We start from the raw sequence: 23084 nt of genomic DNA, 5'->3' as shown, positions 1-23084 counted from the left end.
AGGGTCCTCCCAACACCCTTTACTTGGTGCTTCCCTCTCTATCTGAGCTGCCTTCTCCCCCAGTGCGGGGGGGCCCCACCAGACCACTCTCCGGCCCGTGGAGGTGGCCCTAGGACCCGTAGGTGCAAGGAGGGACCAACCAAATGAAGACACAAGACACAAGAGACAGAGTACAGTTTAGAAATAGAGAAAAAGAGACAGAACAAGACAGGACAGGACTTTATTCAGGGCAGCAGGGGTATTATATACTTTGCGACGCAGGAAACTATGCTTACATCACAGAAGGCAATTACATCACTAGGTCATATCATACATTGTTAGGAGAGTTACAAAAACTACATGTTCCATGTGCTTGATTAGTCAGTGTCAGTTACTTCTTATTCTTGGGCTAGCTGTGACAAATGTTTTCTTTTAGATAAACATACATAGCTCATAGGCTGCGGTCAGAGCAGACGCAGTACCAGATTTGCGCTAGTCAGGACCCGCTTATTCAGGGTCACAGAGGCCAAGATAACCATACATAGCACAGGCACGTAGGCCCTTGGTCAGTTAAAGGGCCAGCTTCCCACATCTCCCCCTTCCTTTATTATAAAAGATGCCAGCTAGGGGGAGCATTGACTGGACCCCTTCAGGATATCAAGAAGACCTCTGTTTTGCGGAGGGGAGGAGAGTAAATAAAGCCTATTTCCCCTGCTCACCCTACTAGCGGAGGGGAGCTGCGGAAAAAGGCCAGGCTAGGCAGAAGAAACCTCCATGCAGGCCCAGTGTACTCCACAGGGAGTCGGAAGCAGCCATGAGGCCTCCCTTGCAGTGCTTTGCCAGACACCTAGCAGTTGAACAAAAATGGAATAGGGTAAAGTCCGACTCTTTCATACTCAGAGTGTCAGATCAGAGAGGGGCGGGGGAGCTGGCCAAGAACAACTCAAGGTTGGTTCCAACTAACCACAACCTGTGAACCATTCTCTGCAGTAGGCTGCATAGTGCAGGGAAGCATCTTCCATTGCCAGGCGGTGGTAATGCACTTGTATGAGGTTGGCAGATAGAGAAGCCATCTGTTGTCTAACAAAAGGTAATCTGGTTAAAAATGCAGGGGCTCACAATAGCAATCAATAAAATGCAGTCAGGGGACCCAAGAGTGGCAACAGGTAAGGGAGTAGAGAGTGCAGGGCACACCCAGAGCTAGAAGACATAGCACAGGCACGTAGGCCCTTGGTCAGTTAAAGGGCCAGCTTCCCACAGCAGACTTGCAGGATGTCACAGCTTAGTCCTTAAATGGCGCCACCTCCTCCTCCCAGTCTGTGTACTTCCCACCATCTTCCCACACTCCTCCCTCCGGGCACGTACGACAGACCCACATGAGCTCTTTCAGCATTTCTGGTTTCTCAGTCCAACCATTCTATCTTCTCCAACCTCAATCCCAACAGATATAGGAGGTATTTGCTCTTTCAAAAACTGTTGTGCTCCTGTGGGTCTCGATATTAATGTGTGGTAGGTGCTGGCTTTGCATGCTGCTGACCTGGGTTTGAGCCTCAGCAATCCACAGGGTTTCCTGAGCTCCAGCTAGTGGGATCCCTTGGTGCAGAGCCAGGAGTAAATCCTGAGCGCCCCAAGGTGTGCCATAACCCAAACCCAATGCAAGGGCCATTCGTGTGGTGTGGCAGGGAGTGACAGCCCTGGAAAGCCGACTGTGCTCCACATTGCCCCCCAGTAGCAGGTTGGCACCTATGTCCACATCTACACACACTCCTCCCGTCTGCCCAGAAAGAGCAAAAGGGAGTGCGGTGACTTCTCACCATACCTCCTGGAAGCTTCACACTCCCAAGTCGGCTCTGAAACTGGCCACGTGGAGGTGGTTCTCAGAAAAGGGAAACTTTCCCGCAAGCTGCCAAGATGCCCTGATTTTGCCACCCTCAAGACCTCTTAGGAAGCAGGTCAGGTAACACCAGAACTGGCCAGTCCGTTCTACTACTGGGTGTGTTTCTTTTGGCAAATGTGTGAAATCAGTGTTTTAGTGGGGCCCAAGGAACATGTTAGCCTGGGAAAACATACATTCCACCTTTCACCACATAATTGTGACAAATTCTAGGCTGAATAGGATTAATTTAGAAGCATCTAGTAGCCATCTTGTGAAGCTTAGTCTTTTTGTTGTTGATTTTTTGTTTCAGTTGAGACTGGTGAGATACAGTGCAGAGGACAAAAAATTTACTTTGCACGATACCCTCCGCCCCCAGTTCAGTCCCTGCATTGATTAACGTGGTTACGTGAGATCGGAGGAGTAGATCCCTGAGCATAGTCAGGAGGAGGTTGTGAACTTTGCGTGGTATTTCCCGAAACATGACAAAACAAACAAAAATAGAGTTATGTCAGCACATTTTTATAAAAGTCATTTTCCTTAAAATGTCTAGGATCATATAAAAGTTATAAATCAATATATAAAGTCACAAACAATTTGAATACAGCTGGTGTGTTTCTTTGGGTTAATGCCTGTGAGTTTGGTCGTTTTTGTGCAGCTCAAGGAGCAAGATGTAGCAGAAAATCTAAGATTCCATATTTCAGAACATCGGCATTACAGATATTTGGCCAATGGGGAGGGTGATATGGTGGGCTTGGCTACATGAATTTGTTTGCAATTGATCCTGGAACCAAAAGAACTCACTTTGCACACTTTCCACCCCAGTTCACTCCCGTGAATCATACAGTCCATACAATCATAAAGGATTGATCCCTGAGCACGGAGTCAGGAGGAAGTAGTGAGCATTGCTGGATGTGGCCCCAACATGACAAAACAAACCAAGAAAAAAGAAGAATTACGCCAGTGCATTTTTATAAAAATCATTTTATTAAAATGTCTAGGATCACACAAAAGTTATAAATCAAATGCATAAAATAACAAACAATGAGTATACAGCTATAAATCACCAGGAAGATGGTGCAGCCTGCAAGGCTTCCCCGGAGAACAGCTCTGAGTGCTGGAAGTTGGGTCCCCACCCCAGGTCTTATGTTTGGGTGTCCCGGTAAAGTCAAAGGAGGGGGAAGCGTCCAGCCGCGTCTGGGTCACAGGAAAAACGTCCCGCAGGCAGTAGAGCGCAGGCACTTGGGGCCAGGCTGGGTCTGGCGCTGCTGGGCTGTCAGAGGCGGGGCCCCCGTGGGAGCTGAAGGCTGTGCAGGACCCGCTGGCTTTTCTGGCCTTTCCTGCCCTTCCTCTTGGCGGCCGTGGCACACGTTTCTGGGGCAGCATTCGGGGGCGCATGCTGCTCCCGGGGCGCCCCGTGCCCGTGTCTGGAGCCGTGGATGACCACGGCGTTGGCGGGCACGGTGGCGTCCGTCTTCCTGAGGTTGGGCGGTGGCTTGGGCCGGCTCTGCTCCTGGAGCCGCCTCCAGCAGTCCAGGCTGATGCCAGGAGAGTCCTCGCCAAGCTCGGGGTGCCCAAACACCAAGGGCTCGAGTTCGCAGGCAGGGCGGCCCGGCTGGTCCCCGGGGATCGCTGAGGACACGCAGCCTGGCCCCTCCGGGTTGGCCCAGCCCCCGTGGCCGACGCCTCTGTCCCACTCGGCCTTCTGCGTGTAGAACAGGACATAGGCCTGCTGGCTGAGGACGCGGGAAACGTCGCAGGCACTGACCTTGGTGTCGTCCATCTGGTACCACTGGCCGTCTGCCGCTCTGACGTAGCACAGGTAGTGGCCACTGTGAGAGGTCCAGCCGGTGTGCACCAGGACAGCGTAGAGCAGGTAGACGAGACGCCCCTCCTGGGGCTCCGACATGCAGCTGCCCACGTCCAGGCACTCGGGGTAGCTCACGTGACCAGCCAGCTTGGCGCCGCCGTCCTGGCAGAACCTTTTCAGCACCAGCATCAGGACCCGCGAGGCCGCGTGCAGGGTCAGCGTCTTGGTGGCGGGCGTCTTCTGGCCGCAGGTGCCGCACAGGTAGGCGTCCGGCCCCTCCAGTCTCTCGGGCTTCACCAGCTCTCGCAGGGCTTGGGCCACGCTCGGAGCCACTCCCACGTCCAGCGCCACGTCCAGGTAAGGCTCAAAGGTGTCGGAGATGGCCAGGCAGCGCAGACACTGCACCTGGGACCGCCAGCGGCCTCCAAAGATGCCCGGGATGTCGGCTGGCCTCTTCCCGCCGCCCTGTGGGCAGCTTTGCTGCATGGCGTCCAGCGTGGACATGAGGAACTCGTGCGCATCTTCCTGCCGCTGCCTGTGGAATCCGGCCAGCAGCGAAGGGCAAGGCACGAGGACCTTCCCGGGGCTCCGGAGGGCCCGGCTGATGTGCTTCCGCACCCCGCATGCCCTGCAGCAGGGCCGCTGGCCGTGGGCGCCACGATGAAGTCCGGACGCTGCCCAGCTGGCCAGGGCCGGAGTGTAGGTCAGACACTGCAGGGCAGCGTTCACGTAGCAGCTGTTCCCGACGTTCCGCAGCCCGGCTCCCACCGCACGTCCTGTCTTCCTCTCGGGAGGGAGAGCCTTGGCACCAGCCCGCCCCTGGCCCTGCAGAGCCAGACCCACCTGGGAAGTCGTGGGCCACAAGTGTGGGGCGGCCTCAGTCAGGGGTGCAGCGGTGCAGACCCCAGCGTTCTTCTTGCTGCTCCAGGATGCGGCTTGTGCCATCTCTTGGCTTGAGTGGAAGCTGCCCAGTGCAGAGAAGGGGCCTCCGTATCTCCAGAACTCGGCGATGAAGACTGCGTAGGAACGATGACTTCCCTTGGCAGAGCGCTGGAAAGAAGCTCAGCCCCCTGGCAGGAGAGTCCCTAAATACGTAGATGCAGCCCCGCCCAGCACAGGTTCTGCCCACCAATCTGCAACTTGTCCAATCCGGTTGAGGGAGAGTAGAGTGTGTGACCACCCCCTGTGATCACATGACCCCTAAGAGGCTGGCCACAGCAGGGTGTGGCAAGCACTGGGCTTGGCCAGTTACGGAGGCCCTAAGGCCACTGGACCCCTGGGGTGCTGTGTCTCCAGAGGCCCTTCTGACTGGTGTGGCACCTCCTCAGCCTACACTAGCATGCAACTGGGATGAATGGAGACATTACTGGCACCTGCTCGAGCAAATGCATGAGTAACAGGATGTCACGAGATCAAGTGATCAAGTGGTCTCTTGGTACGGTCATCCTGAGACGTTAGAGTTAGGCTGAGGGGATGGTGGCGATTTTGGATTCTGGAAGCACGTGGCTGCTAGGGGCTCTGCTTGGGAGGACACAGGCAAACTCTCCAATTTACCCAGTCTGTTCAACCATGCATGGGTCCAAGCTTTTCTGTGGTTTTTGATCTCTTTCAAGATTTATTTAGGGGTCCCTGAAGCAAGGCCGGAGTAGTGCTTACAGGGTGCTGTGGAGTTGGTTCCAGGGGTGACCGCCAGTGCTTCCGTGTGTATTAGGAAGTCAGCGGGGGTAGCCCATCTCAACTCCATGAATGCCAGGAGATTTCAGTCACAAAACCCACATACCAGCATTTTCAGCAGATCTTACCTTGGTGAGGTCCGTCCTGAGACGGTGGAGTCAGGACAGGAGTATGGCAGCGAATTTGGATTCTGGAAACAAGCAGCTGTTGGTAACTTCCTGTTGCTATTCTGAAATCTGGACCCTTACTGACGCAGTCACTGGGGTTACCTGGCTGAAGGGGGAATGCCGGTGACCACTGGCCACCAGGATTTTTAGATCTCTGAGTTCCCCTTGGGATCAGAAGATGGGAGGGTGAGCTGATGTCTCAGTCTGATGGTCACACAACACACAAATCACAGCCGGATGTTTTAAACACAGAAACCTTTAATCCTCACTGAAAACGCACTAAACCAATAGGAAAGGAAATTACACACAAGCCACATTCCTTTCCTCTGCCATGTCGCAGGGCGGTGTGGTAGGGGACCCCCATGGCAGTAGAGTTTGCACCCCCATATTTCTCGAAATAAAAAGGAGCCCTGGGTTCTGACTCTTCAGATTTCATGTTCATTCTGGTTGCTGCAGATCAAGTTTGACCTGGGTGCGATCACTGAGTCACACAGTTCATGCTCCCAGAGAGGTGCCTCTATTCCCTTCTTCTCTTCTTGCCTTCATGCTCACGTTCCTTGGGGCGGCTGCTATCTGAAGGTCTTTTAGAGGCACCGTGCTGATTGGCTTCTTCCAGAAACTTGTCCCTGCCAAAAGGATCTTTTTCAAACTGAACTGCTCCCTCTTGGCCTCGCTGCTTACTCTCTGGACAAGAAAACTCCTTCTCCGGAACAGATCTGTTGGTTCAGAGGACCTTAGGAGACACAGGGAACCACCCCGGCTGGGCACGTGGTGTAAACGCCTCCCAGCTACAGTCTAGTTGTGCTACGAGGGGCTTGGTCCTGATCTAAGTGGTGTTTTTCCTGGAGTTTTTTTTCCTTTTGGGTCACACCTGGCGATGCACAGGGGTTACTCCTGGCTCTGCACACAGGAGTTACTCCTGGCAGTGCTCAGGGGACCATATGGGATGCTGGGAATCAAACCCGGGTCGGCTGCGTGCAAGGCAAACGCTCTACCCGCTGTGCTATCTCTCCAGCCCCAAGGAGTTTTGCACAATAAAGTGAAGCTGGGTGTCTTGCAGGAAGGTTTAGGATATGCAGAGTGGTCAGCTGAGATGGAACTTCCCCCAGAAGCCTGCCAGGAGAAACTGAGGCCCGTCCTTGAGCCCCTGAATTGGGCAGAGAAACAGCTCTGCAATTCCCATCAGGAGTCCCCACCCTCTCAGCTCTGAGGGTTCAGCAGCTCCGGACCCACACGGTAGCCCCTTGGCTGCAGCCCAGAGGGAACTGACATCAGCGGGTCCCCTGTTTCCCAGACCCCCGATCATTCAGCTCCCCTGCCCTGACAGCCCCACCCAATCCGCTGCCAGAAGATTCCGAAGGCCTCAGTCTCTTTCCAGGGAGAAACATCCGGCTTGCCTCCTTTGTTCTTTTTAGTCAGATGACCCCAGAGTCCACTTCACTCTCTCTAGGTTATTTCATGAAGCAGATCGAGGGAATCCGAAGGAAGAGACCAGGGCCTCAGCAAGGACTGGGAAACTCATGGCCTGGCCCTGCACTGGACAGAGGGAGAGAGGGAGAGAGAGAGACAGAGAGAGAGAGGAATGATTCCTTGCAGAGCCAGGACTAACCTCTGAGATAGATCTTGGCAACCCCTGCCCTTGCAAACAGTGAGGCCGCAGCTTCCCCTTACACAGCTCCTGCTACTTTCCCAGAAACAGGCTACAACCAGGCCCACCTCGGTTTCTCCTACCTCACCCGCCCACGTGGGAAGCTGGGCCCGGAGCCCCTGACCACAGAACCCTGGTGCTCGGGACTCCTGGGCCCCAGCAGAGACAGCCCTGGAGCAGAGCAGCTGCCACTGGTCCCTCAGGACTAGCCGCAACTCATGAGCTTCATGTGGCAGCTGAACCCACACCTCACGGTTGCCCCATGCCCAAGGCCGCCTGCCCGTAGCTGACACCAGCAGCTTATCTCAACTGGCTAACTCTGAAGCCACCTCACCTTCCTACAGAAAGCAAAAAAAGAAAAAAAGAAAAAAAGAAAGGGGGAGCTGCAGAGGAGTCTGGGATTGTTCAGGACTGCCTTGAAGACTGAGATTAACAGGCCATGTGCATGCAAGGTTCTCCCAGGACACACAGCAGGAGTGTCTATTTTCATGCCCTTGAGGCACAGACAGTGTGTGGACACCAATCTGGCCCCGCCTTAGCCCCACCAGGTGACCCAGTCAGGTCCTGCCACACCCTGTCTGGCACCCACCCTCCAGGCATGCATAAATGCTCTTCCCCCATCAGGAACTAGAAGAGCATCCCTGCAGCCTGTCCAGCTGAGTGCAGCCCACTGAGGCAGGGAGACTTCCTGGCTCAGCATGATGGATCCAAGCCTGTGGAGAGAACGGGAGCTATTCAAAAAACGTGCTCTTTCTACTTCTGGTGTTGAAAACAGATCAGGAACTGGCAGCTCATCGTCATCATCATCACCAAAGAAGAAGAAAGCAAAACTAGACCATGGAGGTTCATCAGGCGCTAAACAAAATTCTGATCATAGTAATAGATCATTGCACTTGAAAGCTTTTTCAGGAAGCTCTGGATATAAGTTTGGTCTTCTTGCAAAAATCGTGATTCACATGAAAACACGGCATCAGAGAGGAGACACACACCCTCTCACTTTGGAAGAAATTCTGGATGAAATACAGCATTTAGATATCGGATTCACACAGAGGCAGTGGCTTATGAGTGAGGCTTTCGTCAAGAATCCCAAAATTGAAGCCATCAACGGGAAGTATGCCTTCAAGCCCAAGCACAGCCTGAAAGGTAAGAAGGGCCTGCTCCGGCTCTTACAGCAGCATGAGCAGCAAGGCCTGGGAGGGATTCTTCTGGAAGACATAGAGGAAGGACTGCTCAAGGCCCAGAAGGCTCTCAAGGCCATAGGGGACCAGATACTAGTTGTCAACCGACCTGATAAGAAGAAAATTGTTTTCTTCAACGATAAGAGCTGTGAATTGTCTATCGATGAGGAGTTTCAGAAACTGTGGAGGAGTGTCCCTGTGGATTCCACGGATGAGGAGAACATTGCCAAGTACCTGAGGCATCGGGGTATTTCCTCCATGCAGGGTTCCGGACCCAAGAAAGTGGCCCCTGTCCAGAGAAGGGCAAAGCCCGCTGTGCAGAAGAAGCGGCGCTGGAAGATGCAGAACGAGCACTTGGCGGGAGTGCTGAAGGAGTGCCCGGGCATGGTGGCTGGGAAGTAGTGCCAGCGCTGGCCGAGCCGAGTCACCAGAGAATCACGAGCAGTGTCGGGGCGTGACCTGGACAGACCGTGTTCCTGCTCTCCTGCTAGGACTGAGGAGAGGAGCAGCTCATTGTCGACACCTGGCCGAAGCCCGTGGGAGGGACTGGGGCTCGGGAAACTGGTCCTTCCTGCTGAGCTTCGGGGACTTCCTGGGGGAAGCTGCTGAGCTGGCCACACAGCCCTGGGGGCGGGACATGGGGAGGGGATGGGAATTGTGTACAGCCAATCCCTCTCCGTGGTTTTAGTATGTTTTCAATTAGGAATAAAGGTTTCTCTGTTCAAACCACCCTGCTGGGCTTTGTGTGCGGGTGGCCATGAGACTGAGATGTCAGCTCACCCACCCATCTTCTGATCCCAAGGGAAACTCAGAGACCTGAACATCCTGGTTGCCCTTGGTCCAGTGACCCATTGCACAGTAAGCTTGAACATGAGATTGTATAGTTTTCTCATTAAAGTTTCAAAAGCAGGGGGCTGGAGTGATAGCACAGTGGGGCTGGCGTTTTTTTTGCCTTGCATGCATCAGACCCGGGTTAGATCCCCAGCATCCCATAGGGTCCCCTGAGATGTGCCAGGAGTAATTCCAGAGCACAGAGCCAGGAGAACCCCTGAGCATCACCGGGCGTGACCCCAAAAAGCAAAAATAAATAAAAATTAAAATAAAAAATAATTTTAAAACAAGTTCAAAACAGAAATGAAACAATGGCCTCTTTGGAGAGAATGGGGCTGCCACAAGCATGGACCATCCTGGAACCATCTTAGCCTCTTGCTGTCTTGGCTCATGACCCGGAAATATCCGTGCCCATTGCCTCTGTGCAAAAAAAGAGGGACCTGACACCACTTTTCCTCAAAGAGGGAGATTCCGGCTTGCCGTCTATGATGCAGACTAGAATGAACTTCCTTTAGAGAAAATACTCTTTAGGCCTCTACCTCAACAGAAACTAGGTATTTGCTTCAGAAAGGCCCAGCACAGTCTGGATTAGCACCACTACTGCAATGACTCCCCTCAGGTTCTTTGGAACCCAAGCAAGAGAAGCTGACGGACTTCGAGATGACTGGAGTTATGGCTCTATCATGTGTTCCTGGAAGCCAGACCAGGGTCTCTCTGCAGCTGACCCCTGGGAAGGGGCAGCAGCGTGATGCTGATTGCCTGTGCCCTGTGGGAACAGGGATTGGGGGTGACCAATCAGGTCACCTACTTAGGTCAACTGGGTATGTGATGGGGACCTTGAGGTCTAATCATCTTGCCCCTCCCAAGTTACTTCTTATCTGTGACAAAGTAACTCATTCCATAGACAGGATGGCTCCTGGGGTAGCTTCAGAGTCTTCCATTGGCAGGAGTTTGCCAGAATTTCCATAAAATTAGTCCCCGATGTACTGCTTTCCCGTGGGACAGAGGTGTGAGCCAAAGACAGCCTCTCTGTGGCACTTAGTCTGTCACGTTCAACCCCAGGAGAGAGAAAGGCACAACGTCAGAGGTTCTTTTTTCAAGAGGATGGGCATCTTCAAACTGTCCCACAAAGCTCTAGTAATTAAAACATCATGATAAAGGAAAAAGCACTGACTCAGTTCAGTGAGTTAGAATCGAAAATTCAGAGCCAGATCCTCAGGTATACAGACAGCTAATCTGATGAAGGAGCAGAAGATGTGAGTAGAACAAGGAAGGCCTCTTCAAAAAGTGATGTTGAGAAAACTGGCTAGCCACATGCCAAAAAATAAATAAAAAACCCCAGACCCGTTTCTAACACAATGCACAAAAATAAGTCGAAATTGATTAGACTTGAATTGAGAAGATCTTAGGAGAACATGAGTGGAACTCTCCATGACATTGGCGCTAGATGCATCTCTAAGGAGTCAAGGCACTGACCAAACAAACAGAGCAAATATAAACACGTGGGACTACATTCAAAAGCTTGTGACTTCAAGGGAAGTGGTGCCCAAAATACAGACACCCCAGGGAGCTGGAGGGAAGGGGCCCCTAAGACAAGCAGAATCTCTGTGCTGAGCCCTCTGGCGACCCTGCTCACACAGAGGCTCAGACAAAGACAGTGGGACAAAGAGCAGCAGGGGTTCCCCACGGAGCCCAGAGGGCTCTGCCAACAAGGGACCAGGAAAGAGCTGAGGGCCTGTCAGGTCTATTCTGGGTCACCCAACCCCCCTTCACCTCCCTGCAGAAATGGGGAGGTGAAGATAAGTCTGGGATTATTCTGAACCATCCCGAGGCGTGAGATTAACAGGCCATGACCATGTAAGGCTCTCCCAAGACACACAGCAGAAATATTCTTTTTTCATTCCCTGGAGGTACAGACAGAGTGTGGACACCACGCTGGGCCTAACCAGTGATGCAAGCAGGTCCTGCCACACCCTGTCTGTCACCCACCTTCCTCACTTTCGTAAAAGCCCTTACCCCTCCAGAAGTGGAAGAGCATCCCTTTGAAAGCATCCCTCTGAGAGTTTCCCTCTGAGACGGTACCTTGGAGAGCACCCGTCTGAGTGTGTCCCTCTGAGACCTTCCCTCTGAGACTATCTGAGACTGGGAAGTTGCTGCATTGCTCCAGGAAGGCCCAAGATGAGGCTGTGACTGAGTGCTGGTTGCCGTGGGGCACAGAAGAAGGGCAACACTCTGTTTTTGACTGGCCCTCCCTGGTCCTCCCTGCAAGACAACAGCAACATAAAACTGGCAACCCAGCCTCCGTGTTGGATTCAGCACTGCAAGCAGTCACGATTTCGGGCCCAGGTACACTTAGGAAACAGCTGCGCGTCATTTTACATGGTACTTCCCGGGAAAGCAGCCTGACTATGCCCCCCGGAGTCCTCAGAGGATGAGGATGGAGCGTGTCTGTTCTCTCCAAAAACCTAGGAGAAAGTGGCAGCTCCTGAGGCCTGGGAGGAAGATCCCCCGAGAGACCCTCGGCTCCGGAGTCTGCAGAACCGCATCACTGAGGATGCAGAAACATGATTAGCTCGACATCGGAAAACTGTGAAAGCAAGAGGAGCAGGAGAAAGGGACTCAGAGGCAGAAGGACAGGCCGGGCATGTGGCATAGGCAGACAGCAGCGAAGGACAACGAGGGGTTCGGATGAGGAGGACAGGTGCAGCCCCTTCCCAAGCCCGTCTTGGTCCCAAAGAAGGACCGAGGGGCAGTTTCAGAACATGAGGCCCTGACACAGAGGGCGTGGTTGACTGCACAGCCTCTGTTTGTGACCAACAGTTTGTGATGAAAGCTGTCTGGTCCAACAATCTAAAATGAACTAGAATGTCCCAAGTCTTAAAGGTGCAAATTGCCGCTGACGCCTTCATCCCTTTGGGTCGGGCTGAGATTTGCCCAGGCGTCCCGTCAGTTCCACCTCTGGCAGCTCTCTCTGGACCCACCGTGTCTTCACAAAACCAGAATCTGAGAAACAGCATCTTCTAGAAATATTTCATCATTGCATGCCCAGCTGTGCTGCCAGGAGGGAACTCACCAGGGTTTGTGTAACGGTTTGCATGCAAAGTAACAGAGAAGGGACATTCTGGCTCTTTTTTTAACTTTTATTACTGAAATACCATGAGGTACAGTTGTAGACTTGCAAATTTTTGTGCTTGGGTTTCAGTTATACAATGATTGAGTACCTATCCCTCCCCCCAGTGCCCATTCCCCACCTCCAAGGCTCCCAGCATCCCTCCCACACCACACCTGTGGCAGGGCATTCCCTTTTGTTTTCTCTCTCCTTTTGGGTGCTGTGGTTTGCAACAGAGGCATTGAGTGGCAATCATGTTCGGGCTATAGTCTATTTTCAGCATGCATCTTTCATCCTGGGAGGGCCCTCCCAACACCCTTTACTTGGTGCTTCCCTCTCTATCTGAGCTGCCTTCTCCCCCAGCATGTGTGGCTGGACTCCAAGCCATGGAGTGAACCTCCTGGTACTTATCTCGGCTATCATTCTGGCTCTTTAATCTGACCATTCTCCAGCTCCCAAGTCACTATTTTGTTCTCAAGTTTCTATTTCTAGGAATATGGTACAGCTCCCCTACCACAGTGCATTGCCAAGGTGCAAATCCGGGTGTCCTCAAGGACCTCCCATGTCTGTCCATAGTTTCCAATCTCCTCTTTGTCCCTCCAGAATGACCACTCTCCCGGACTATTACCAGGCATTCTTGCTGCCAGCCCTTTGCCCCTTCAGATGGGTATTTACAGTCTGGCCTAGTGCTTCCTCACAGAATAGCTTCTCTGGTGCCCGAATGTCCACCCAAACCAGCCCAGCAGAGGTTTTGTGTGTGTCCTTTTGTGATTTGTTTCCAATCTCCCCTTGTGTTCTTGTCCTGTGTCAGAACAAGATGACGAGAACAGCTGTTTTCTGCGGGCTCATTTGTAACTGTAGGAAAGGGTAGAGACGGCCTGGGCCAGTCCCCATGCACTGGGGCCACTGTGCAGCCCAGTGAAGGGGCCCTTAGCAAGAGCGACTTCTTCACAGTTCAGGAGGTCCAAGGGCCATATTCTTCTTCTGAGATAAGCATGCCGAATTTGGAGCCAGACATTAAGAGTTTGCAGGTCAAAGCTTTAGCATTCCTTTTTTCCAACTCCATAAACAAAACCTTATAAAAACAAGTCCTTGAGAAACACAAAGCCAATCATTCATTGAAGGGACTTCTGGAGGAAGGAAAACACATACTTGAAGAGTGTTCAACTCAGAAGGCACAGTATAATCAATGAGAAATCAGAGATGAAAAATGGTCCTCTCTGTCCCCAAGATGAGCCTGGGCTATTTTTTTTTTGCCTCCGACATATAAGCATTTTATGTTTGCATTAAAATTTTTAGTACCCTATGAAGGCATAGACCTTCCTCCTGGGGAATTTGACTCTGAGGAAATCTCTGCCAATGTGCCAATCTCAGTTGTCTTTGTGAGATCACTTCCTGAATCCATCAATAAATGCTTTAAATGCAACCTTCACTCTAGCCTTGGGATTTCCTGGAAACTTTCTCGCCTGCATTGTAATGTATGACCTGGACTCTCATCTTCATGCTGGGAGGCAGCAGCAAGAGTAGAGAGCAAGTGGTAGGCCTCCAGGGGTGAGGACTCAGCTCAGCTCAGGTCTGGAGGGTTGGGAACACAGAGGGGGGAGCAGAGTGTCCCAGCTGAGTTGTTTTCCCTTGGTGTGTTGTTTCATTTGTTTATACAGAAGGAGGATTTGTTCGGGGTTGTTAATGGGCTCTTTGGAGATGTGCCTCTGGGTCGTCTATCTGCCCACTTGAATCTTACTCCAATAGATCTTGGCCACAGTCAATGAGAATTCATGGCCAAGAGTGAACCACCAAGGACCAGATGTGGTCACATCGCTGGAAATGAAGTCCCGGTAATGGAGCGGCTGTCCCAGCCCCTGAGAAGGTACACTAGGGGTCATCCTGATGGCCGCCGGAGCCTCAGATCAGGAGGCAACACCCAGAAGCCTTCTCGGAGCTTTAAAATTCCAATTCACAAAAGTTAAAATAATAATAATAATAATAATAAAATTTGGAAAATAAAACACCAACACAACTCTGATTCCAATCACTAATCCCCACAAGCTAATGGAAAGGACTCCCAGGCTTTTCTGAAGACCTGGGAGAGCGGAACCACCTCTATTGGGGTCCTCACGGCAGAGGGAGAGGTAGAGTGAGAAACGGGAGTGCTGGGCTTGATCCCCAGCACCTCAGGGTCCCTGAGTGTGGCACTCCTTCCACCAGGACGATCATTGATGGGACCTGAGAGATGGTTCAGCCTGGAGGGCACTGGCATTGCATGCTCAAGACCCTGGTTAGATTCCTGGCATCCCATATGGTCCCCGAGCACCACCAAGAGTGATTCCTGAGTGAAGAGTGAGGAGTGAACCCTGAGCATTGGCAGGTGTGACCCGAACAACCATGTTCAGCTGAATAAGTCAGAGGAGAAGGAGAAAATCACGGAACGTAACTCCTCTTTGGGTGACAGAGAAAAGACACAGGATTAGACAGTATCTGGTTATACAGTTCCTTGGTCTTGCCTAGACTAGGAGTGACACAGGACCCACCCATCAAAAACAACCATGTTCACATGATTGTACTCACTAGGTTCCAGTCTAAGCACCCCCAATGGAGCCTGTTTCATTCACACAGGGCTGGGATATTGTGTGATAGGGCTTAGATTAGCTCATCCTCCCACAGGGAGAGATATTTTTATGCAGACCCAGGTACGCGTGTGTGCCAATGTGAAGGAAACAACCCCGCCAGCAAGGTAAACTTCATTCCAGCCAATGGCATGCCAATTCGTGCAGCTATTTTCCAATCAAGTCGTTCTATTTAAATATCACACCGGTGCTCTCTGGGGCCAGAGCCATGGGCCTCACCAAAACAGGGACGGGTCATAGGACACTGTGCTCACCTTCAGGTCAAGGCACAGAGCCACGGAACAAGGAAGCCTGCTCCTAATTTCATTACACTCTGATTTGCTTAATCACAAGTTTCCACTTTATTAATAAAAGTTTTCATTTATTAAGCACTGCTATAGGGCTAACCTTTTGTCCGTTCATTTCATGAATTATCTTATTTAATTCTCGTATCGGCTCCATCAGCCCCATTTTACATCAGAGGAACCTGATTGAAAGAAGATGAATTCACATGCCCAAGGTCAGACAGCTTGTGCATGGCAACACAGATTTTGTCCCGGGAATTCTTTTCCAGAGACCATAATTAACATGTCTAATTTGCCCAGTAAAGGACACAGGGAAGAGAGAGAGGCCTATCGCCGCAAGAAGTAAATCAGTTCATGCCTAAAGGGATTAACTGATGGATAAATTATTTGAAAATTACCAAAACGTTGCCATAAGAGTCATTAGCATGCAGAGTCAGCTCTTGCTGCCTGTGGACGAATCTGAGTCGCACCAACACCTCCCCACTGACGGCTGCCAGTCCGGATCTCTGCAGTTGCTAATTTGCTGGGTAAGTTCTGCCCTGGAAGCCAGGAAGGGCCTGGGGAAAGGAGCTGGGACGCATGTCAGATGTTCTGTGGAATGACATGGTCCTGAGGGGTGGATCCGCTGCTGCACTCCAGGGATGTCCAGCCTGCTTCCTCATACACAGGGCTTAAAAACTCAGGCCCGGTTCAGGAATCCTCCCCATGATGCCTGGAGAGTGTCCAGAGTGATCCGAGTGGTCGAGACAAATACAGTCTAGTACGAGTCTTAGGAAGTGAAGTCAGTGATACAAGCAAATCCTCTGTCCTTCTTCTGAGGTATAAAATAACCTCTAAATCACTCTTTTATTTACCAGGCCCAGAGAACCTTCTTATACTGAAGGTTCTGACACAGTTCTGAAACCAGAGAGCTGCTCGAAGAGACTCAGCGAGGAAAACTAGGAGGAACTTTGAGTTCACAAGGAAGTACATTCTCTGGCTCCATAGCTGCTACTGTAGGCCGGGGGGTACTCTGGGCATAGTGCCCTTGCCTGTGGCCACTGATGCTGTTGGGGCCTCATAATGCCCCTTCACTCAAAGAAAACCATTTCTGGAAGCCCTGACTCCTGGTACTTGTAGGTGCCAACTTTGGGAGCTGTAACCAAGTCAGGGTCACACTGAATTCAGCTGAGTCCTGACCCAACACGGCGGGGCTGTCGAACAGGGTAAACGGACAGGGCCTCCTGTGAGGCAGGACAGACAGAGGGGCTGCGCGCTGGACAGTACAGGGGCCAGGCCCTCGCACTGTGTGTGTTGTGATACTGATTCTACCCCTGGCACCACATTTGGTCCCCAGAGCACAGGGCCTGGAGTAGCCCCTGAGAGTTTCCAAGTGTGGCCCCCAAACCAGGCTAAAACAAGAAACTCCAAGGATCTAGATGGTACTGGAAGCTTCCTGAAAAGCATTGGACTAAGTCCCCTCCCTCCCCTGCAGCTGGCCCGAGCCAAGCCCTTCCTGTGTGGGAGTGGATGGACGAAGAGGCCCTTCCAGGGAGAGGGAGCCGCTGTGCTCAGAGGCTGGAGACGCACCTGCTCCCCAGCCGGGCCCTCCTGCACCAAGAGGGCTGCTGGGGCAGATGGGCCGGGAGCCGCGCGGGAAAGCCGCTGCTCGGCTGCCTGATGAGCTCCTTTTGCCTGCTCACACCCCCTCCTTGCCAGCTTTGTTAAGTGCCATCTCCCTTGACTTCAGTGGACAGCGTTATCTCTGCCCCCGGGCCTCTGAATACTAGTTTTTTCTTTTGCAAATATGCGAACATTTCTCCACTTTCTAGTGCCTGTGACCCGGACCCATATTCCAGCCCCTGACCTCCTCAGTTGCTGCTGTTTTCTTTGCTGCCACGGGCTCAGGAGGGGGCAAGGGGCTCCCCTGAGGCCCTGAAACGCAGTGACACAGAGGGAGGGATCGGGAGGAACCCAGATTAGGTGCCATATCTGAGTGGGGTCCCCAATGTTTGGAGGGCATGTGGGGGTGTGGACAGAGGGAACAGGTCCCAGGGAGGGAGTGTGATGGTTTTGCCTCTGGCCAGGGCTGAGAGTCCCGACAACCATGGCTGGAGCCCCCTTTTCACCAAAACAAACACACAAAAGACCAGCAAGATGTCTTAAACAGAGAAACCTTTATTCCTAAATGAAAACGCACTAAACCAATAGGAGAGGATTATATACAGGCCACATTTGCTCCCTGTGCCATGACCCAGGGTGTTGTGTAGGGGACCCCCATGGCAGCAGAGTGTGCCACCCCATACTTCTCGAAATGAAAAGTAGCCCTAGGTTCTGACCCTCCAGATTTAGTTTATGTTCCGGTTGCTCCCAAATCAAATGTTGCTATATGGGACTTGTGTCCCTCACTGAGTCACACAGTTCATCCCCCCCAGAGAGGCGCCTCTATTCCATTCTTCTCTTCTTGCTTTCGTGCTCACGTTCCTTGGGACAGCTGCTACCTGAAGGTCTTTTGGAGCCACTGTGTTGTTTGGCTTCTTCCAGAAACTTGTCCAAGCCAAAAGGATTCTCTTCGAACTGAACTGGTCCCTCTCGGCCTCGCTGCCTAGGATCTGAACCAGAAAACTCCTTATTGGGAACAGATCTGTGGGTCTTTCTTCTGGCTTCGAGGTCACCACCATCCGCGTCCTTGTCCGAATTTTTGCTGGGCCTGAAAATGCTGGGGGCCCTACCTTTGCCACTTCTCCATGCTTGGTCGTAAACGTTGTATATTCCATCTTCTCCTGCTGCAAAGCCGCTGTCCATCCCCTCGGTTTGGTTGAAGAGCCTCTGGTCGTACTGAATACCATAGGAAGGCCGAGGGTTGGCCACACCAAGTGCAGTCACTTCACTGATATCTCGGTTTTCATGAAATTTAGGCCGTTTCTTGAGCACTGCCCTGGAAAGATTGCGGTCATGCCGTCTCTCTTTTTGCCTGTCATCCCGGATCTCATCCCTCTCGCGTGCGTCTACATTTTCTTCCTCAATGTGAGGTTTGAGGCCAGCTCTCCTCCCCCTGGCTCTCTGGGCCATTTCTCTGAGCATCTCCTCACGTTTCTCCTTTCCTCTCTGAGCCATCTTTCTCTCTACCCGAGCACGCATTTCCACAGCTCCACGAGCCTTCCGGTCGGCGATGTACAGCGCTTCTGCCAGCCGGGCAAAGTTCTCGCTGATGCGCACGGTCTGCACTCCCCTTCCATCGGCAGCCAGGCGTTTGTCTAAGGGAACTGTGTAACCCCTCGCGTTCTTCCAGTTGGAGATACAAGGAGGAATCTTCCATGCTTGTTGCTCCTTCACAGTCATCTTCGGCTGGGGGAATGCATGACGGGTGCAGGAGGAGAAGGTGGTCCCCGAGGAGTTTTGTTATTAATTTTGAATCTCAGAGGCTCCATGGGATCTTTCTGTATTTGCACCACCTGGATGACCCTCTGTTTGGCTCCTGGGTTGAAAGCTGCTCCTTGCTGAGCTGAAGTGTATCGGATATACTGAGCAGGAGCCCGCTTGTCAGCCGCTCGGGGAGGCACGGCGGCAGCCAGCTTCTGAGACACAGACCTCTCGAAGGCTCGTCTGGTCTTTTCTGTTATCTCTCGAATGGCTTCTTCATCGGGTCTCTGGAGGTCTGAGTCATCTGCCTTCGAGGCTTCTTTTTGCACCTGGTCACAGTACTTGCTGCAAATGACCTTGTCTTTGGGTTGTCCTTGTCGAGCAATCACATCATACTTGATCTTTCCTTCAGGGTCCACCTGAACGGCCAGTGCATTTGACATCTTTTCATTCTGTCCCATAGCCAGTGGATACTGGGCCACGTGGATCTCTGGAAAAGCACCTCCATCTCCAAACTCCTCTAATAAGCGAGGTGTCCAACCTTTCCTCTACCCATATGCTGGAGGCTCTCTTCGGGAGGAAACCAGTGAGGTCTTTGGGCACTTCTGGGACCTTGCCTTTTCCTCAGCCTCAGGCTGGTCCTGAGCAAGCTGAGTTGGGGCAGGTAAAAATATGCTGAGCGCCATCTTCTCTGAATTCTCCCAGTGCAAGCGAGCTCTTCTGGGTCTCTCTGGATTCTCCAGAGCTCCTAAGCTTTCTGAGTCTCGTGTTACTCCTGGTCACTGTCTCCATTCAGTGATGAGCAAGTCCAGGATGGCCGGGCCACTCTGCTTCTGCTTCAGACCCTCTCAGAGGGATGTGCTCAGGCAGGAGCTCTCAGAGGGATGCTCTTCCACTTGTGGTAGGGGAAGTGCTTTTATGCAAGCCTGGAGGGTGGGTGCCAGACAGGGTGTGGCAGGACCTGGCTGGGTCAGTAGGTCAGGCTAGGGAGGGGCCTGCCTCCTGTCCACACCCTGTCTGTGCCTCCAGGGAATGAAAAAAGACAACTCCTGCTATGTGTCTTGGAAGACCCTTGCACACTCATGGCCTGTGAATCTCAACCTCAGGCCATGTCCTGATATGGCCTGAACAATAGGATAGTCCTGAACAATCCCAGACTCCTCTGCAGTTCCCCTTTTCTGCATGGAGTGTTGCGGGGAGAGGCAGGTGACCCAGAAGTGACCTGAGAGTCCCTAGGCTTTTTCTTGGGCCCTTGTTGTCAGACTACCCGGGCTGGGTGGGGAAGCCCTGGTGCTCTTTGTCCCTCGACTCTGTCTGAGCCTCTGTGTGAGCAGGGGTGTGTGCAGGCCGTGCATAGACTCTGCACTCAGAGAAGGCCCCTTCCCCCCCTCTAGCGGGCAGTTGCATGGGGGCCCTGTGTGCTCTTGCCCCCTTGAACCAGCCACTTGAGACCAGCTCAGCTCTGGGCACTGAGAATTTCCATGCCCAAGGCGCCTCAGGTCAGGCCCAGTGTCAATGCCAGCTGCTTGGCTGTCTTGGTCCGGGCACCCCAAAGCTATAAACAGTCCAGAGTGAGCCAGATCCCTGGGTTCCGTGCCTGCAAGGCCCCAAACTCCAAGTTGCCAAAGGCCAGATGGCCTCAGTTGGCCTCTCCTGCATGTCTCAAAAGACCCGGCCGGTTGTCTGGAGCCCCGTTGCTATTTGGCATCTGAGTGAGAGGTAGACGGGTCAGTGCAGGAACAGGTCAGACCTGTCAATCATTGACTACATTAACTAGACTTTACTTGCTGTACTTAAACTTTGCAGTCATTTGTCCCACTCCGGGGAGTAGAATTTTGCACGGAGACAGTGGTCTGATCTTGTTTGGAATTTTGGGACAACAGCAACATCAGTCAGGCAAAACCATCAATTGATTATGATATGGTTAATTTCATAGTATAACCATCCACCGGGAGACTCCCATGTTCAATGAGTTACCATGAGTGGTCTTGGTGGATACGATGAATTCATTCACTGAGGACGAATGAATGTTCGTTCCATTCTAGGCCATGGGTCGCAATGTGGAGTTCTTCAGCTGATCTTCTCGGTCCTATCTTGGCATTAAAATCACCAACAATGATCTTGTAGAAAGTGTGGTCTTCTTTGTAGAACTTCTCCAACTCCATGTAGAATTTCTCAATTTCTGCTTCATCATAATTGGACGTTGGTGTGTTGACAACGAAGATAGAAACTGCCGGCAGTGAGCCACATCTATTCAAGGGTAATCGTCTGATTCAGGTTCTTAGGCTTTCGATCGAATCAATACTCATGGTCAAGTTCACGTTGACAAGGACACTGACACCACCAACACATATTCTGTCCATGATCTGAGGAACAGTTACTTCTCCAATGTCGAAAAAGGCGTGATGTGATTGATGCCTTCTAATCTCGGGCAGACCAATGATGTACTTGATCTTTCATGCTTATACCATCAGGTCCTCGATGGATGCATCCAATGCCAGCATACGTGCATTGAAAATACAGATAGTCTTTTTTGTCCTTGTTTTGCCAGCCTACTTTGGCCTTGAGATTTTATCAGCCTCTCCTTCCTCATCCTTCTAACACTGCCATATTGGTGGCTCTTTCAGGGTCAGGGGAATGAGACCCGTTGTATTTACTGGTTTTGGCATATCAAATATGCCACGGAAAGCTTTCCAGACTCTCCCATGCGGGCAGGATATTCTCGGCAGTTGCCAGGCCATCCGAGAGTGATAGAGGCTTCTAGGGTGGCCTCTAATCACCCTTGCAGATGTTCGCATGGTTCAAACCATATTTGAACCCTATCAAATATGGTGCGGTAATCTTGGAAAATTTACTTAATACTTGCAGGTATTTGGAGAAACACAGTAAAAGATACTGATTCCAAAACTTAGTACTCTGGGCTCCATGGACAAGGCTACTGGGCTTCTACGGTAAATCCAAGTAGCTCCTCAGGCCTAGTTTAGTCCTTCCTTTCCCACGGGGCTCCTGTGTCTTAAGTCACAATGGTTTGCATCAGATGGTGTTTTTATGTTTTCTGAATTGTCCCATTGCGATACCTCGATAGTTTCACTGCTCTCCTTGGGTCCAACCCAGTCCCACAGCAGACCTTTATTTGTGTGGTGTTACGAACTACAGAAACCAAAGCCTGAGTCAAGGAATTATAACGATGCCCAAGATCTATCTCAGAGCCAATCAACTCCCAAATACAAGCAGCACAACATTAATGTTCTCTCTGTCTTTACTGAGCAAAGATCACTGCTCTGTAGTAAACTCTGAAAAGGCCCTAGGGGAAAGAGAAAAGCATATAATTCAGTTCCCAGTCTACAGGGGAAGCTTTGGCCTCTCTAACTGTTTGCAAGAGCAGTGGATGCCCAAGATCTATATCAGAGGTTAGTCTTGGATCTGCAAAGAATCACTCCTCTGTGTGTGTGTTCTTGTTTGTATGTATGTGTGTGTATGTGGTGGTGTGACTCTCTTTGTCTGGTCAGGTGCTAACTACCCTCACAGCTTGATCTGGGTTTTTGGGCATGTGCATGTGCATGTGAGAGACAGAGTCTCTCTCTGTGCCCGGACCATGGGCACCATTGCTCAGAGGGACCCTGAGACAGAGACAGTGGGACAAAGAGCACAGGGGATCCCCACCCAGCCCTGGGTCTCTTCCAACAATGGTCTAGGAAATAGCTGAGGGCCTCTAACATCTCTTCAGGGTCGCTTACCTCTCCCCACATCCCACCTCCCTGCAGAAAGGGGAAGCTGCAGAGGAGTCTGGGATTGATCAGGACTGTCCTGGCATGTGAGATTACCAGGCCTTGAGCATGCAAGTCTCTCCCAGGACACACAGCAGGAGTCGAAGTTTTTCATTCCCTGGAGGCACAGACAGGGTGTGGACACAAAGCTGGCCCTGCCCTAGCCCCACCAGGTGACCCAGGCAGGTCCTGCCACACCCTGTCTGGCACCCACCCTCCAGGCTTGCATAAAAGCTCTTCCCCATCAAAACTGGAAGAGCATCCCTCAGAGAGCATCCCTATGATCGCATCCCTCTGAGCACAAGAAGAGCATCCAAGAGAGGCCTGGAGGTTCCTGCATCCCTTCGGAAGCCAAGACTCAAAGGCTCTGCCCAGGACCTTTCCACAGCTGGTGTCCCCAGGGAAGAAGAGAGCTGGAAGCATCTTCCTGAGTGTACCAGAGCACTGCCAGGTACCGCCCAAAAAACAACCAAAAAGATCTTCTCCAGGAAACGAGACGGCAGAAGGAGTGGAAGCAGCGGCTCTGAGGCCCTGACACCCAGGTGGGTGGGCAGCTGCTATGGCCCAGCAGGAGGAAGCCCTCGCTCTTGGGGAAGAAAACAAAGAAACCGGAGGAGGTGCTGAAGGTGGGCAGGTTCGTAGAAAGGGACTGTTTTCCAAAGAATTACGATGCCTGATGTACGCATTTGGGGATGACCAGAATCCTTATACAGAATCAGTGGAAATTCTCGAAGACATCGTCGTAGAATTCATCACGGAAATGACGCACAGAGCAATGTCCATCGGCGTGCAAGGCCG

General features: G+C 52.0%; 3 protein-coding genes across 3 annotated transcripts; 1 reads left to right on the top strand and 2 right to left on the bottom strand.

The window, feature by feature from the left end:
* Positions 1-3128: 3128 nt before the first annotated feature.
* LOC130020288 (ubiquitin carboxyl-terminal hydrolase 17-like protein 6) lies at positions 3129-4607 on the bottom strand. The gene has a single exon (XM_056110888.1). It carries the CDS (start codon positions 4605-4607, stop codon positions 3129-3131), a length of 1479 nt encoding a protein of 492 aa, XP_055966863.1.
* Positions 4608-7852: 3245 nt separating this feature from the next.
* Positions 7853-8731, top strand: LOC130020347 (general transcription factor IIE subunit 2-like). Its single transcript, XM_056110956.1, has one exon. It carries the CDS (start codon positions 7853-7855, stop codon positions 8729-8731), a length of 879 nt encoding a protein of 292 aa, XP_055966931.1.
* Positions 8732-17601: 8870 nt separating this feature from the next.
* On the bottom strand, positions 17602-19205 carry LOC130020346 (SNW domain-containing protein 1-like). Its single transcript, XM_056110955.1, is given in 2 exon segments — positions 17602-18503; positions 18506-19205. Coding segments are annotated over 2 exon segments (1602 nt in total).
* Positions 19206-23084: the final 3879 nt, after the last annotated feature.

The sequence above is a fragment of the Sorex fumeus genome, unplaced genomic scaffold, assembly GCF_029834395.1.
Source record: "Sorex fumeus unplaced genomic scaffold, SorFum_2.1 ptg000011l, whole genome shotgun sequence".
Taxonomy (NCBI): Eukaryota; Metazoa; Chordata; class Mammalia; order Eulipotyphla; family Soricidae; genus Sorex; species Sorex fumeus.
Note: the sequence above shows the minus strand (reverse complement) of the source record. Positions and strands in the feature narration are given on the sequence as shown.